The sequence below is a fragment of the Syngnathoides biaculeatus genome, chromosome 9 (genome assembly GCF_019802595.1).
Source record: "Syngnathoides biaculeatus isolate LvHL_M chromosome 9, ASM1980259v1, whole genome shotgun sequence".
NCBI classification, from domain to species: Eukaryota; Metazoa; Chordata; class Actinopteri; order Syngnathiformes; family Syngnathidae; genus Syngnathoides; species Syngnathoides biaculeatus.
The window spans coordinates 12,070,446-12,087,202 of NC_084648.1; the positions used below are offsets into that span (position 1 = coordinate 12,070,446).

General features: G+C 42.4%; 1 protein-coding gene across 2 annotated transcripts in view; it reads right to left on the reverse strand.

Annotated features, from left to right (window-relative positions):
- Positions 1-7,876: 7,876 nt before the first annotated feature.
- znf827 (zinc finger protein 827) overlaps positions 7,877-16,757 on the reverse strand; it is a 91,385-nt gene continuing 82,504 nt past the window's right edge. The window contains exons 10-15 of one of the 2 annotated variants that reach the window (XM_061830365.1): positions 15,826-16,003; positions 13,964-14,130; positions 11,508-11,720; positions 11,163-11,340; positions 8,795-8,847; positions 8,525-8,661 (exon numbers count right to left, since the gene is read on the reverse strand). In XM_061830365.1, coding sequence (XP_061686349.1) covers positions 8,799-8,847; positions 11,163-11,340; positions 11,508-11,720; positions 13,964-14,130; positions 15,826-16,003 — 785 coding nt within the window. In that variant the 3' untranslated portion in view covers positions 8,525-8,661; positions 8,795-8,798. Of the gene's footprint in view, positions 8,662-8,794; positions 8,848-11,162; positions 11,341-11,507; positions 11,721-13,963; positions 14,131-15,825; positions 16,004-16,757 lie in introns of both variants that reach the window. The other variant, XM_061830366.1, reaches the window with a different exon arrangement.

Consider the following 16,757-nt stretch of genomic DNA (forward strand, 5'->3'; position numbering starts at 1 on the left):
AACCACTGAGCTATGGGGCCTCCCCACCTACCGAAAACCCCCCAGAAATAACAGATCGCGCGCGGCGGTTGATTCTTGAACGGATTGTGGTCGAGAACCGAGGCTCTACTGTATAATGAATTTGGTCCGTACATCACAGATTTTGTTTATTGCGGCGGTTGTCTGGAATGTAACCTCGACGAGAAACAAAGGATTTTTAAAGAGCTGAACATGGAAAATGAAAAAAAAAAAATCAGAAAAAAAAAATCCCCACCCTCGGGAAGTTTCATGACAATTGCATTCAAACAGCAATTTTTTTTTTTTAAATAATCAAATTTGATGCAAACGGCCAGCATCCACCCCAAAGGATGAAAAACTGTCTCGCCGACCGTTAGAGAAGCGCTCCGGTCCAAGGTGTTCCATCGCGGCGGCGGCTAACGCTGATGAACGACTCCCTTAATGTCGCCAAACACTTTATCTCTGCCGCATCTGTTTTCATTAGGCAGCGGCGACCTTTGGCTGGCCGCGAACGTGCCGCAACTTTCATTATTACTGCAACCGCCTTCCGCCCTCCCGTCGGCCTCGTAAAAAAAAAAAAAAAAAAAAAAAACACGCCGCGACGGATCCAATTCCTTCCGACGCTGAGGATAAATTAGAAGAAGTGACGTCCCTCAGAGACGACCCTAACTTGCATTTGAAGCCGCGTGAAAAGTTTTCATTTTCATCTATCGCCGCATTTTTCACTTTGCCCAAATAAAGGTCAGAAAGAAAGGACTCAGGCCTGAGCTCAAACAGGCTTAGAAAAAGAAAAACTCCACAAAAACTGACCGGAACTAGAACAGTGACTCTGAGAAGAACCATAAAAAATCAAAAGCTGCCATTCAACTAAATCCATCCCATTTTCAAAAATCTGAAAAATCGGAATCTAGAGTTAAATTGTTAGGCCAGCGTGAATTACGAGTAGGACTGGAAGACGCGTTTGGACCGGCAAATATTGCCGTTGGTTTTGTCTAAATGTAATGACAACCTTCCCAAAATGGTGGGCACGGAAGCGTGACAATAACCCGTGCTGGCTTTTCAAGCGTTAAACTGGGAACACCCAATAGAAGGTGTCGTGTGACGTCATGTGACTTTCTTGTCTGGTTTGATTGGCGAACTAGACTTAAAAGTCACGCACCCTTAAAGGTCACGTGTCATGCCTGTAAAAATTCTAAAATAGATATTGGAATGAAAAATACGTATAACATGATTCACTTCAATCTCCATACGAAAAAATAAATATGAGCGGAGAGCGCAACGTTGCGGAAGTCTCATTCGACATCCAAGTGGTAGCCATATTGCCTGCAACGTCTGTCCGTGATGTCACACCGCGACATTCGCCATGGAAAACCCGCTGTGCCACCGACTATGGGACACGGAAGCTCTTTTCAAAGAAGAGAACATCTCACAATCGAGTGAAGTGACCGGGGCAATATTAGTGTATCGTTTCCAGCCATATTTAGATGATATGCGGATCACTTCTAACTAACAACAGACTTCCAGACAATATATATGAGCCAGCCCGGCCAAAACCGTGCTCGCCGCCGACGGGTACATCAACACATTTAGCACCTCGCATGGATCTTTTGTTACATTCTGAGAGGATTACGCCCCCCCCCCCAACTATTATTTTTTTTAGTAGCTGTTATACACACCTACCTGTCATTGTGAACCCACAAAACTCTCGTCCTTTGCACCCGTAGAATCCATTTTTCACCACGAACCGGGTCTTTTTGAAAATGATGAAGAATGAATCCATCCTCCCGAGTGTTCGAACAATATCCAGCAATACAACGAGGCGCCATTTTGGCTAACACGAAGGAACAAAGAGCTACCTTCCAGCAGGTAAAACATGTAGAAACATACGAGACCGCTTGAGGGTGCTCCTGCCCCATACGGCACTTCCTGCTTCTTCTCAAAAACAAATCCTTCGAGAGGCTTTTCATGGCGGGAGTGGACAAAAAAAAAAAAAAAAACATATACAGTGGTACCTCAGTTTTCGAACGTCTTGGTTTTCATACAAATCGGTTTTCGAATGAAAATTTCGAGATTTTTTTTTGCTTTGCTTTTTTCACGGAAATCAGTATTCGAACACCCCGACAAGCTGACCCACGACGATTTGTTATTGTGTTTTCGAATGCACCCCTGGAAAAAACAGAAAAGACAACGCTCTAATGATTCACACACTCCTGTGCTCGCGGAATTGAGCAACATTAACCCCCGATCATGGCTCCAAAGAAGGCAAGTGGAACTGCTGGTGCTGAAAAAAGGAAAGTGGTACGTAAAACTGCAAGTTATTTATTTTTTTTTTTACGTTGCGTATTTTCTCTGAAAATAAAAAACAATGTCAGTTTGTCCCCACCTCATTATTGCTTGTTTAAAGTTATTCTACACTTTTGTTAATAAAAACGTTTACAAGGTTGGGGGCCGAGTCGCTACAGATACGGCACTCACAGCCTAGCATACTCTACTCGGCTAAAGCATACATTTTCAGCAAAAAAATAAATATACTTCTGAAATAACTTAATTATATAAAGTATTTAAACTATATAGTTTATTATCAGGAAAAGCAAAAAAAAAAAATCGCTCAAAAAAAAAAAACTTTTTTTTTTTAGGTTTGGAACGCATTATTTCATTTTCCATTCATTGTAATGGGAAAACGCCCTTCGGTTTTGGTTTTCAGCCAGCCTTCTGGAACGGATTGTGTTCGAGAACCGAAGCGACACTGTACGTCCCAAAAAAAAATAATGGATGGGTCTATTCCGGCTGCCTTTTTTTTTTTTTTTTTAAAACATACTAAAAATCATTCATTTCATGACAATTGACCTTTAAATTCAATTGAGGCAAACGGCGTCCAACGTAGAAGTCTTCATCTTGCAAGTGAAATCATTGATAAGATTAATCGATAAAAGTAGCAAGTAGAATTTTGATTGATTGATTTTGATTTTGAGTGACGTCAACTTAAAACAGTGTTTTTAACTTTTGTACTCACTTTGACAAAAATGACGTATCTGAAAACAAGTAAACAAGTAACTGAAGTACTTCAGAAGACACAACGACTTGGTAATATTCGATGTAAGCTTTACTTTCAAATCCTGTTACATTTATATCCGGCAAGTTGAACATAAAAAGAATACCAAATGAAACAAAAACAAAAGAAAAAAACAGGAAAAAAAAAGTACAAATGCTCTATTTACCAGTTATCGTCACAACCCTGTACAGCCTTAACCATGGAGTAATAACAATAATAATAATAATAATCATGTAAAAAAAGCTTTGTACAGCATATACCAATTGTTACCAAAGCAGATGCGCTGGGTTGAACCTTTTTTTTTTTTTTTTTTTTTTAATCTCTCGGTGGTAAAAAAGCTGAGACGGCAGTAAAGTCATGCTAACGGCGGGGGGGGGGGGGGGTTGGCGGGGTCAAAGGGGTGCAAGTGTTAACTCCAAAACCCAATGCTCAAACAAGTGCTTATTGTTATAAATTTTTTTTTTTTTTTTTGGAGGGGACTTCAGATGATATGATCTGTTTTTAGAATTGCAGCTAGCGTCTAAAAGATGACAGCGATAGCGACAACAACAAAAACAAAACAAGGACGTGACGGATTCCATCCTAACATCACATCCGGTGTTTTGGTCGAAAACGCTTCTCTCGCTCAATCCGGCATAATTTAACCGAGTAGAATAAAACAATACAAAACAATGACTGAACAATTGCAAATGTCATGTAGAAAAACAAAAAAAAAAAATAGGAGTCCCTTTACAAATGAGGGATTCAGGCTGTGATGACAAAAAAAATATGTATCTGCATTTTTTGATTCCGCTTACATTTTCTTCAGGAAAGAGCTTTTTTTTGTCCATTTTTGGGGAAAAAAATGAAAATAAAAAAAATCTCACCCAAGCTTCTTTCTAAACTTTTAAAGTCAAACATTTTACTAATTTCATAGAAAAATGTCATTGAAGTGCCAATAATGTCTATTTAATATTTATTAATTTAATAATGTCTATTTTATGGGGAAATAACATTCTTTGACCTTTAGATTTTTTTCCCCACAATTTAAAAAAAAACGTGGCTAAACAAAGACTTTCATGTTGTAGATAAATGAAAATCACAGATTATGGCAATACATTTTTTTTTCAATGGACAATTTAACAGAAAGCTTTTCAAAAATCTGAACTGAATTTGAAACAAAAAATTCTGCTACCTGCCGCATTCCTTCCATAAAATTCTCCATCGAGTCTTATCGCAAAATAAAAAGTGCAACGCCGTGCAAAAAAAAAAAAAAAAGTCAAAACGATCACAAATTGAGTTTGGGAGCTCTTTTTTAATTTTTCATTTTATTTTTTTTAGCTCTCAGGAAGAGCGTCACCTCAAAATTTGATTTGATCAAATTTACCCAATTTGTCTCCTGTGGGCCTAATCGTGTCGTCATTGAATTGTTTTCCAAGCCATCCATTTTGAAGCTTTTGAAGTGCATTTGTCTTCGACGTGTTAACAAAATGAAGTGCAAATATGTCGTTTTGGGGGGGGTGGGGTGGGGGGTCAAATTGGTGAGGACGGGCATGATAGTCAATTACGGGACGTCTTCGGTTTGCGACGGTCCACATATGTTAGTGATAGACTATGGTGTGTTCAAAACTTTCAGTACGAATTGGGGTTTTTGTCACTGCTGTAGAAAGAGAACTTGGTTGCCCACCGAGGACACCCTGTAGATAGTTACTGGTGGTGTTCCACAAGGCTCTATGCTAGGTCAGCTCAAACAAAATGATAATGACTTGGCGTTTCCATTAGCAACGCAAGATAAAATACCAGAAATCTTCAGTTCATGATGGTACTGCCGTACATTTCCAGACAAGCTCGACTATCAATTTCTTTAACCATGGAAAAAAAAAAAAAAAATCATTGAGAATTAAAACCTTTTTTCCAAGAGGGCAGCACAAAATCTAAATAGTTATACCAAAGACATATAAAATACAAGGTAAATATGACATTAGTGGGGACTTACTGATTATAATTTGATGTTTGTACATTCATGGCCAATAAGTATTTTTTTTTTTTTTTTTTTGTAGATGGGGACCAGAAAACCTGCAACCCAAAATGAGTGCAAGCAGTTAAGAAAATGGATGGAGTTACTTAGTTAGCCGAGGTTGGTGACCAACTTTGGCCTGTTCAGATGTCCCTAGAAATTGAAGTTCGTCATGTATTGATAGATAATGGTGTTCCACAAGGCTCCCTACTAGGTACCTGCTACATAATTGTCAAAATTACAGTGTTCCATTAGGGAAGATAGATACAGGGGTCCTCCGTTTTAGACAGTCCTGACTTTCGTGTTTTCGAGCTCACGAATGGTGCACGATGAACTAGTTTGTACAGCGGCGTAGCAATACATGCTCAGTTAGTACAGCATTTACTATTTTGCATTGGATTGTTCTATACTTTTGTATAAGTGTATTTGAAACAAATTTTTACTTCACCACTCCATTGCTGTGGGTTTGTAGACTACACTGTGTTCTAACTTGTGTACAATTATGGCCTTTGTTACTGTTGTATGAATAGAACTCAGTAATAAATCGAGGACTCCCTGTACAGAGATACTGGTGGTGTTCAACATGACCAAGGCCACAAAAAAAAAAACCGACAAATTACTTCGTGTTTCATAGGAACATTACATACGGTACAAGAACTCCTCCGTTTACGACAGTACGTGTCAAGTGTATTGGGCTCACTATCCGTAAATCTCAAAATTGCTCGGCAGTAGGAAAACTGGTTAAGAGCAGGAAAGTCCTTGGTTTACGAATGTGCCAACATCAGATTTTCAGCTTTTCAGATACCAAATGTCACGCAATGAACTAATTTGCACAGTGACATCGGAATAACGCGGCAAAACAAGGCTCAGGATCAGCTAGTGCAATAGTTACTGTTTTATATTTGATTGTATTTGATGTATTTTCATTGAAATATTTACTGCCATTAAGACTTCAGTCTGCGGAACCTCTAGGCACAGATGATGCGGTTCTTCTGACTTCATCTCTTGGTGGAGTGACAGCGGTCGGGGTAAGGATCAGCACTTCCAAATCTGAGACGAGGGTACTCAGTTGGAAAAGAGTGGAGTGTCCTCACCTGGTCAGGAATGAGATCCTAACCCAAGTGGAGGAGTTCAAGTTCGCAAACGAGAGAAGAATGGAGCTGGGGATCAAGCGATCTGGACTCTGTATCGGGCTCCCGTGGAGAAGATTTACCGGTTCATCTAACTTCCTATCCTCGCCAGTAGTCACTAGCTGTGGATCAGGACCAAAAGAACAAGATCACAGATTCAAGTGGCTGAAATTAGGTTTTTTTCTACAAGGTGTCTGGACTCTCTCTCTCTTAGAGATTGGGTGAGTAGCTGGGTTATCTGGAAGGGACTCAGAGTCGAGGCAGAAGAGGTGCCTGAGGCATCTTGTTCGATGAAACTTGGTGAGGGGTCCTGGGCGAATCCCATCAAGAGGAGGCCCTGAAGATGACCCAAGAAGAGACTTTCTCCCATCTGGACGATGTGGCTGGGCAGAGGGAAGAAGTCTGGGCATTCCTGCTATCAATTTCTCGGGAAAAAGTTGGATCCATATGACTTTACAACTACGTTAGCATTAACATGGAATTACCACGTGTAGGTAGGACACCTTTACTTGATTGTTGGTGAGGGGAAAAATGGAGTGCACTAGTTCAGTGGTCCCCAACCTTTGCTCCGCCACGGGCCGGTTCATGTGAGCACGTTTCGAGGACTGGCAACCATTTGTCTACGGGGTGGGGGTGGAGGTGCTAACTGACTTTTGGAAGCTAATCATCTATAATGTTTGCGGTAGCGGGATTGCGGCCTGCCACTCAATGCAGAGTCCTTGGGTCCGTGCACTCGTCGACTCGGATGTTTAGCTCACTCCGAGGTCCGCGATTGTTGTGTCATGGAAAAGGGACTTCAGAACACACTTAAAAAAAAAAAAAAAATGTCAAATGCTCATCCTGTAGTCAATGTTTCTAGTGGAAGCCAAAAGATGGTTATAACACTTTATGAAATCAAAAAAAAAAAAAAAAAAAAAAGAAAGAAAAAGAAGGCAATTTTTCATCTCTTTACCAGCACATAAGATGTCCCTGTTCACGCTCATTATTATTATTATTATTTTTTACATCAACAAAAATACATTCATTCAAGTCATTTTGGAAATTTTTCTAGTTATTTAGCTTCTTTTTTTTTGTACACAAAAATTACAAAAGCTCCAAAAAGCACCATTTGAATCGGCCGTGCGGCGACTGACCGAACTCCGGCCGGTCACCCGCGCTAACCTGTTAGCATCTACTGGATATCGTTTTGTCGTTGGGGATTGGGCGAGTGCAAAAAATTATCTTCAATTGGGATGTTTGTCAAATTTTAGATTTGATTCTCATAGCTTAGCAGAAAAAAAAAGAGGTGACGCTAGGCAGCAGCTAAGCATAACATGGTTTGACCATCATACAAAAAACAAAACAAAAATGTGACAAAAATGAAAAAAAAAAAAAGATGGGCAGGGTCTACAAAACTATTTACAAGATTGATAAATAAGTGCGTGGTTTGCGGCGTCTGCTTTGGAAACGAGCCTTTGTCCTTTTCATTGGTTCGGTCCGTGTCGCGCCGCCGAAAAACCAGACCAAAAAACTCCATGTTAGCTTCTTAAGCTAGCTTGAAACACAGAACGAGGCATGCTATCTCAATGCAGCTTGAAAAGGAGCTAGAAAACTCTTCGGTTCCCGGGGCGACGGGGTGGGAGTTGTCCGTCCCACGTAGCCGTCGTAAAATTCAATCAACATAAGGAAAAAAAAAAAAAAGCAGCTTTTGGATATAAATTTTTTTTCATTAGCATGTACAGCTCTTAAAAATGTTTGTGGTTGTCTGATTGGGGTAAAAGAAGGCAAAAAAAAAAAAAAAAAGTCAAACAGTTTCGGCCCGCTCCCTGAGTCCGAGGTAGGCCAGGAAGGAGTGTTTGTGGGAGGCGGGAGAGGGGGCGGCAGAGCGGGCAGCGGCCGGGAGGCGGGGCAGGGGGTGGAATGTGAAACTGTGGGTGAACAAGGTGGTGAGGGGGATCAGGTGCGCCCGCTGGCCGCTCCTGTACGGGTCCGCGTCACCGTCGCGGCCCGACGGGGGCCGGCTGGAGGGGTGAGCCAGCCGGGGGCCGCCGCCCAGGGTGCGGGTCAAGGCGACGGAGCGCAGCGCACGGGACGCGGGAAGAGCGCCGAGTCCACCCTGCGCCCCCTGGCCCGGCCCGCCGTCTCCCTCCTCTGCCGCCTCCGCCCGGGAGGTCCGGGGGGTGGGCAGCGCGTGCTTGAGCCTCTTGTGCAGGTTGAGGTTGTCCTTGCGCTTGCAGCGGTACGGGCAGCGGTCGCAGTGGAACGGCCGCTCTCCCGTGTGCACGCGCACGTGCTCGATGAGCTTGTTGGCCGTCTTGGACAGGTAGCCGCAGCGCTCGCAGCGGTAGTGGTTGCCCAGGCGGTGGGCGCGTGCGTGGGCCTCCAGGGAGGGGCGGTCGGGCCACAGTCCCTGGCAGATGCGGCAGCGGTGCTCCGTCTGGAGGTGCGTCTTCAGGTGGCACTCCATGGCCGCCGGACGACTGCTGGAGTAGATGCAGAAGGGGCACCTGGATAGGGTGGGCGCAAAAGGGGGCGGGGAGACGAGAACAGTTGAAGGCGGCGGCACCGTCGGGGACGTGGCTGGATATTGATAGCGATGGAGGGGGGGGGGGCGTTGGTGAGGAATGGAGCATCACTTACATTTTTAAATAGCACCTTTCATCTGCTCTGGGCCCCAAAGCGCCTCACAAACCCTGCAGAACAGAATCACAGGGTTTTTCCTGCATATGGAATTTGGAGGTGGCCGCCTGCGCGGAATTTCAGGCGGCCTCTGGCTCGAAGACCTCTGACATCAACACAACTGTTATTATTGGACCAGCCTTGCGCTAAATTGGGTGTCACTTTTAACTGCAGTCGCGGTTTTGAGGTGTTACGCCACAAAGCGCGGGCGGATTAGAAACGGCTGCGAGTTAGACAAGGAGGAACACGTCAGAGAAGACGACGACCACGATGCCAACGACCAAGATTGAAGAGAAGACGACAGCCACGAAGACGATGAAGAGGAAAACAGAGACGACGAGGACGAAGAAGACAGATGGAGATAATGAGGAAGACACGACGAAAGGGAGAAACGGCAGAACGGGAGATTTTCATTCCTAATCCAAATTTCTTTGACAATGGACCTTTCCGACCTGTCAATCACTCGTACAATAATAGCCAATCAGATCAGCGCATTGTCTTAACCCCTGGCTTGCCACGCCCCTCCTGCCGTGTTATCCCACAAGCAATGCTGGTTGTCAGTAGCGTGCGCTTGGAAAAGTTCATGTTACGAAGAAAATGGTCCTCAGATGCGCTTGGGGAACGTGCAATTCTGATGAAAGATATCCTGCTAGGTTGATTAATTTTCCAAAGCCTAAAACACAGTTGACGAAGTGTCTACGATGGATTAAGGCTCGCGGAAGTGCGCACATACAACTAAATGTGGACAATGTCAACAAACACAAGGCTGTATGTTCAAAGCTAAATGAGGGAGAAGTACCTTCTTTGAGTTTGATTTCATTATTATCAGCGCTTCATACATTGCAGGAGAACAGCTTTCACTTTGTTAGTGTATCACGAATCTGCTGAAGGAAGTGTGGAACGTTTTATGCCGAAGAGTCGGGTTAGGGATGCGTAAATGCGCCATGTCATGCAAGAGAAATGTCCATTTGCCTATTTGTGATCACATCAGACTTTGAAGACACGGCACTGGGTTCCATTACGAGCCAAGTCAAACTTTTTCATCTGGTGACTACGGTACTGACTGAGTTCATCACCACTGTTTAAAATGCACTAGTAGAAAATCAAACCTAACACACTTATCAAGACTACAATGTATTACTCACGATCATGAGTATGATGATGAGTAATATCATCATTGTCAATATCGTCATCAATATCATCATTAGTATGATGGTTGAGTATGATCGTGACCATACTCAAGTAAAGAGTACTCAGCCTGCTTTACACGCGCAGAACGATTCCACTATTTTATCCTGTTGGATTTCAATAAGAAGTTTGTGAGGCGTCAAACTTTTTTTTGCGTCGACTGCCAACGTTTCTCTGTAACTCTGACATTGCATCCTGCTCTATCCAAAATCTTAATTCCGTGTACGTATCCTTGCGTGAAATAGTTCAGCCCTCTCCGTAGAACCCTCTTGGGCAAGTCTGACGCGTTTGGCAAAAAACATACCCCAATATTATCTGGAATACGAGTTGTACATGTTCTGTTCAGTCGTCATTTTGGAAGCTTGTGGGACATGGCAACCGTAGCTAAGGAGGCAGAGCTTAATATCGCCAGTCGGAAAGGTCCATTTTATGATTTAAAAAAAAAAAAAATCATTTCAGAACAAAAAGGTGAAGCGAGCGTATGTGTGAGCACGTCTAAAGTGACATTAATAAAAAGCGAACTTTAGAAAGCAGCTTTGCTTTACATCTGTTCCTTTTTATTTAATAAGCCAGGATTATCATTCATTTCTTTCAATAAATCAAGTTTGCTGTTAGTTTGACATAATAACCTAGAATTGCAGTTTTATTTTATATAAACGACAGTAAGATCGATGCAACTTGAATTAAAAAATAATTGTCGTAATTCTGTATTTATAATTTGCTGTTACCTCTGCTTTAATAAACCAAGTTGGCCATATTTTTGTGGCCATCCCCCAGTTTTGCATAAACTTTGATGTGAGAAAGTCGGAGTTACTTTCTTTTTCAAGTTTGATGTTTGTTTTACCGAACCCAAGTTTGCAAGAACTGTTTTAATAAGCCGAATTATCATGATTTAAAAAAAAAAAAAAATGAACAAATCGCCCATCGAATCAAGTTTTCTCTAATTGTCGACGGCAGTTGACGACAGAGCAAAGCGACCACAGTGGCTCATTTCGCTTTTTCTTTGGCTTTTCGCCAGCACGACATGAATCAGTGAGTGTGAAAAATCCCTGTGTGTGTCTTTGTGCGGTGGCGTGATGGGTGAGGGAGGGGAAGGGTGGGCGGAGCTTAGGAAAGGTGTGACTGTACTTGCTTTCCTTACTTGAGTCCTCCGGCGGGGATGCTGTGACACTTCTTGTGCTCCAGCAGCTGCTCTGGCGTCTTCAGGAACTTGTGGCACACGTCGCACTCGAACATGCGCGTGATCAGGTGGATCTGCACGTGGCGCTCGTACATGCTGCGCGTCTTGCACACGAACGTGCAGAACACGCACTCGAAGCCTGGAGAAGGGGAGGGGGGAGGCAAAAGTCGGCAGCGCTCCTTAGTTTGGTTACACAAAGGCCCTAAATTCACAATCAAGCGAAAGAAGGTTCAAATTTTTACTTGTGGAAGTATGAAAATGTCCAAATGTAAATACGTTCAAAGTAGTAGTAGGAGTACTTTTTACCTTTCTCGGATTTATCCTCCGTGCCCGAGCCCGAGCGGCTCCCGGAGCTGGACTGGCTGCCGGCCGAGGAGGGCGGGGCCAGCAGACTCTTGAGTTCTTCGCCGCCGGGGTGCGTGAGGTCGCCGCCCTCCGAGCTGTTGAGCGAGTCGCTGAGCGCCGACATGGACGACGACGTGCTCTTGGTCTCGCTCAGGGGACTCCTCGAGTTCAGGCCTGGAACGTTGCGAGGACAGGAAGTCGGATGGCAAAAAAAAAAAATTAACGGACGCAAATTAGCGATAAAGCTGAAATTCCTTTTTGTGGAGCATCATGTTTAGTCCAAACTGCGAGGAAACGATGCAAGGAATTTTCTCTGTGTTTTAATAAAGTTCAACCCATTTCATTTATGTAAACCATATTTGTGTTTAGTGTGTTCTAATAAACACAAAATTTGTTTGATTTATTAATCCATTTTAGCAGTACCTTGGTTATGACCCAAAGTTGTATTTGAATAAATTTGTTCTGAATGAACTTGACCATAACCGTTGCCACTTTGTTTTACTCAAATTACTTTGTTTTAATAAACACAGTTAGCCAATATTTTGTTTTACTCAAGAAAATTTGCCTTAATCTTGCTTTAATTGACAAAAAACTCATTTTAATAGCCAAAAGTAAATCTATAGTTTTACCAAACTAAGTTTGGTGTAATTTTTGTTTTAATAACTCAAGTTGACCATTACTTTTACAAAAACAACTTATTTTGAGTGTTTGAGACGTTATACTGGCGCCACAGTGACTCAGTAAATATGAAATATGAATTGATTAAAATCATCCACGCATTCCAGAGTTTCAGAAGTCTTTCCGCTGAAATCAGCTCATTTGAGTTTATTTCCATCACTAGCGAAGATCTCTGCCTCCGCTTTCCGCTCCTTAGCTAGTGCCGTCAACATAACCCACATTTATGTATTACAATAATACCCAAAACTCCCACGTTATGTCATAGACATGCTAAAGCATTAACGGTACACAATCGAAGATTCCCAACCATTGCCGTGAGGGATGATCAGGTGGGTCACGGAAAGTTGATTCATTTCACTTAGTTGGTTTAAAAAATGTGTATTAAATAACATCCATCCATTCTCTTAGCTGCTTATCCTCACAAGGGTCGCAGTAGTACTGGAGCCAACCCAGCTGTCAGCGGGCAGGAGGCGGGGTACATCCTGAACTGGTTGCCAGCCAATCGCAGGGCACATGGGGACGAACAGCCACACTCACAATCATACCTGGGGGTTGCAATTTAGAACTTTTGGGATGTGAGAGGAAACCGGAGTGCCCGGAGAAAACCCACGCAGGCATCGGGGAGAACATGCAAACTCCACACAGGCGTGGCCGGGATTGAACCCGGGTCCTCAGAACCATGAGCCCAACGCTTTACCGGCTGATCCACCGTGCCGCCTTACAATAAATCAATCATGTATTTATGTTACTTAACTAAATTAATGCAAAATGTGAACAGTATTTTTGATTACTTAGAGTAATTAAATTAACCAGTTATTTAACGAGATATGAATTTTGAAAAAAATGACAAGAACACAACACATAAGAGTTGATCTTATCGACGCAAACGGCTGATAATAGAAACGCGGAGCGGGGCGGACGCGTCAGGGCCTATTCTGACCACCGTAAAGCGGACGCTCCAATCGATTTCCTCCATCACCTCGGGCGCGATAAGGGCCGGCATTCGCAGATAAACGAGGCCACCGTGGCCTCCGGAGACCCTCCTCGTATTGCCAAAGTGCCCACGCGCACGCTTGGAGGACGAGAGCGAGAGCAATAAAAGTTGTTTTCGGACAAAAACGCTTGCAGAGGATCACATGAGCAACGTTAAAAGTTTAAACGTGGGGGTTAACCTACTGGATTCCATTCACTTTGTTTTGATAAACCAAGTTCAGAATTTTATTCTACACGCACACATATACTTCGCTGTCCAACATTGGTTTATTTTATAAACCAAGTAGGCCTCTGCTCTGTTTTGTAATGTTTTAAGAAACAAAGTTCACACAAACTGTTTTCACTAAAACTTTGTTTTAGTATACCACTTTATTTTCTATTCTGTTATTTTGCTTGACTGAAAAGATGTTTGGTGTAACTTTTTTTTTTTTTTCCTAATCAACCAATCAACCGTATTTGTGTTTTAAAACACTCGGTATGATGCAACTATTGATTTGGAAAAAGTGAGTTTGCAGTTAATTTGTTTTAATACGGTGAAATAAAAAAAAAGTTCCTGATAAATGGCGGTATTCTCCAATCTTTGGGAACCGGACCTTCAACCTGAATTAACTTTGAATCTATATTAGATGCCTCATTGCACAACATCTCCCGATGCCACCGCGGGAATTGTTTTCGCGGACACCGGCAACGTAACTGACAGTCACACAGCGGCCATTTTGAGAGCGAAACGGACACGTTGGTCGTACCCGCGTGTCCGGTGCTTATGTGGCTCTTCATGGCGCCCTCCTCCATGCACACGAAGTCGCAGACGCTGCAGCAGAGCGAGAACATCCACTGCTCCTTGTCCACATGGAGCGACATGTGGCCCACGAACTGGGCGTTGAGCTCCGTCTGGAAGCCGCAAACGTGGCAGCTGCGAGAGAGAGAAAGAGGGAGACGCCGCGTGTCAGCCGACGCCAGCACGCATTCGCTAAGTGGCGCAGCTTGGCTTCCTTTGAGAGCTTTGATGCAGATTAGTCCCGTGATGGCTTCATTAGCACCCCCCACAACACACACAAGTATGATTGGGAGAAATTTCACTTCAAAAACTGGGAGCCAGGACGCCTGTTTTTATGCTAAGCTAAACTCACGTCCCTTGGCATCGCATTACTGAGCATCATGCGCACTGATGAGCATGCTATTTTTATTACTGATAAATCGAGAACATTATTAACTGGTATGGTGGCATAATAGAAGGAAGATTTATATTTTTTTTATGGTGAGGGCGGAGGGCCCCAAATCGAAACTAAACTAAGTGCCAAAACTGAAGAGAGGAATTAAATTAACATTCATTTTGGGAAAGATCTTGATCGTTTTTTTTTTTTGTATCCTGCACATTGCATACTCAGATGTTTACTGTCAGAACAGATAACCAATGAAGAAGCTGCAAGTGGAGGAAATTAATAATTATGTCATAACAATTACACATTAAAAATTTACTACTTTTATTCTTTATTTATTTTCAAATTATACCATTAATTGATTAATCATATCAAATATTTATCTATCATTCTTTATTATTTATTTCAATTGAGCTACCGCTAAATTGCGATACAATTTCAAATGGTTAACCGTTTAAAATGGTAATTCTGTGAGGCTCCCCATGGTGTCAGAATATAAGAAAGAACAGGAGGAATTGGATATGGTTTTTAATTATTTATATTACAGATTAAATTCTAATGTTATATATGGTTCCATTTAACACGTGATCCTTGTGAATGGTTCGTACCAGAACAGGATATTTCTTTTCAATTGTCCATCCTTATTGTATTTCAATAGTCTTAAAATTTTCATGCAATAATTTAAAAAGTGTTTTGTTTATTCAAAAATTTTTTTGCGTATTTTTCCCCTATTAAGGTACAGTACACAAATTACAGATTTCTGGCCTACAAGCCACAACTTTTTTCACACACTTGAACCCTGCGGTTTATGCGGTGATGCAGCGCTAGCATTAGCGCCGCGCTAGCGTTAGCGGACCTGGTTATAAGCCTCGGTGCACAGAAAGAGTTGAACGCTAACGCTAGCGCAGCATCACCGCATAAACTCTTCCTGTGTACCGAGGCTTATAACCAGGGGCGCTCTGTAGGCCGGGAATTACGGTAAATGTAAATCAGACTGGAAACTGAAAAGTTCAAAGCTAAAAACATCGGCAAATCTTGTTAGACCATGATAAAACAATAAAAGTATTGTTTTTGTTTTTATTTTATGGCATCTAAACCCTTTTTCGGTGGAGTGTGAATTACTCACAGATTTTTGCTTGAGCCCTATTCGCCACAAATGGAGGATCAAAGCAGAATTTTTTTCACACTTTTAGACTTCTCAGCTTTTTTTTTTTAAGTCCACTTTTTAACCATCGTGGTTCCACCATATAAAAAAAAGTAAGGGAAAAGCCATTTATTCTTCTATTTGAATGATTAGTTCTTCAAGTAGCATCATAATGACCCACATTAAGGTGTAGTAGCTTAGCTTGTGATCATTAAAAAAAATAAAATTGGGGTATCACTATGGTAGCAACGGAGCACAGTTTGAGATTCACTAGACTGTCAACTTAATGGACGTGAACGATCACCTGTAGTAGTAAGCGCAGTTCTTGCGCTCGGTGGCGTCGGTGGCGGCGGCGACGGCACTGACGATCTGCTCGGCGTTAGTGTTGACCAGCTTAACGGAGTGGATGGTCAGGTGCTGATTGAGGTTGGCCCTGCACTTGGCGGCGTAAGGGCACAGGTGGCACTTGTACTTCCTCTCCTCTGCCGCAAAAACACAGACACACATTAGCTCACATTATGTCACACTCTGCAGCCGGTTTACAGCCTCGCTTCGCGAACGTCCCCATTTTTGAACAAATCGGTTTTCGAATGAAAATTTCAAAATTTTTTTGCTTGTTTTCGAACGAAAATCGGTACTCGAACGCCACCGAAAACCCCCGGAAATAACATATTGCGCCCGACCAGATCAGCTGACCCACGTCGCACTTTGTTATTGTCAATTTGAACGCCCCCTGAAAAAAACAGGGAAATAATACCGCACGCGGCGCAACCAGCGCCCTTTTGTTATTCTGTATAACGCAGCCTCTATACACAGATGTGTCCCAGTAGTGATTTGTTTTTTTTCTTATCGAGGACTACCGTATTAACCCTCAAACATGGCTCCAAAGATGGCAAGTTGGTTGTTTAAAGTTATTCTGCTCTTTTGTTTATAAAAGAAAGTTTAAAAGGCTGGGGGCCGAGTCGCCATAGATACGGCAAAGCAGTCCGAGCCTAGCATATTCTACTACTAAAGCGTACATTTTAAGCAAAAAACAAACATTTCTTAAATTATTCTGTTATATAAAGTATTAAAACTATACAGGTATTTCTACTAATCAGTTTATTATCAGGAAAAGCTAAAAAAATGCTTTAAAAAGCCAAATTTCTTAGGCTTGGAACACATTATTTCTATGTTCATTCATTGTAATAGGAAAGATTGATTCGGTTTTCGAACAAATCACTTCTTGAATTGTTT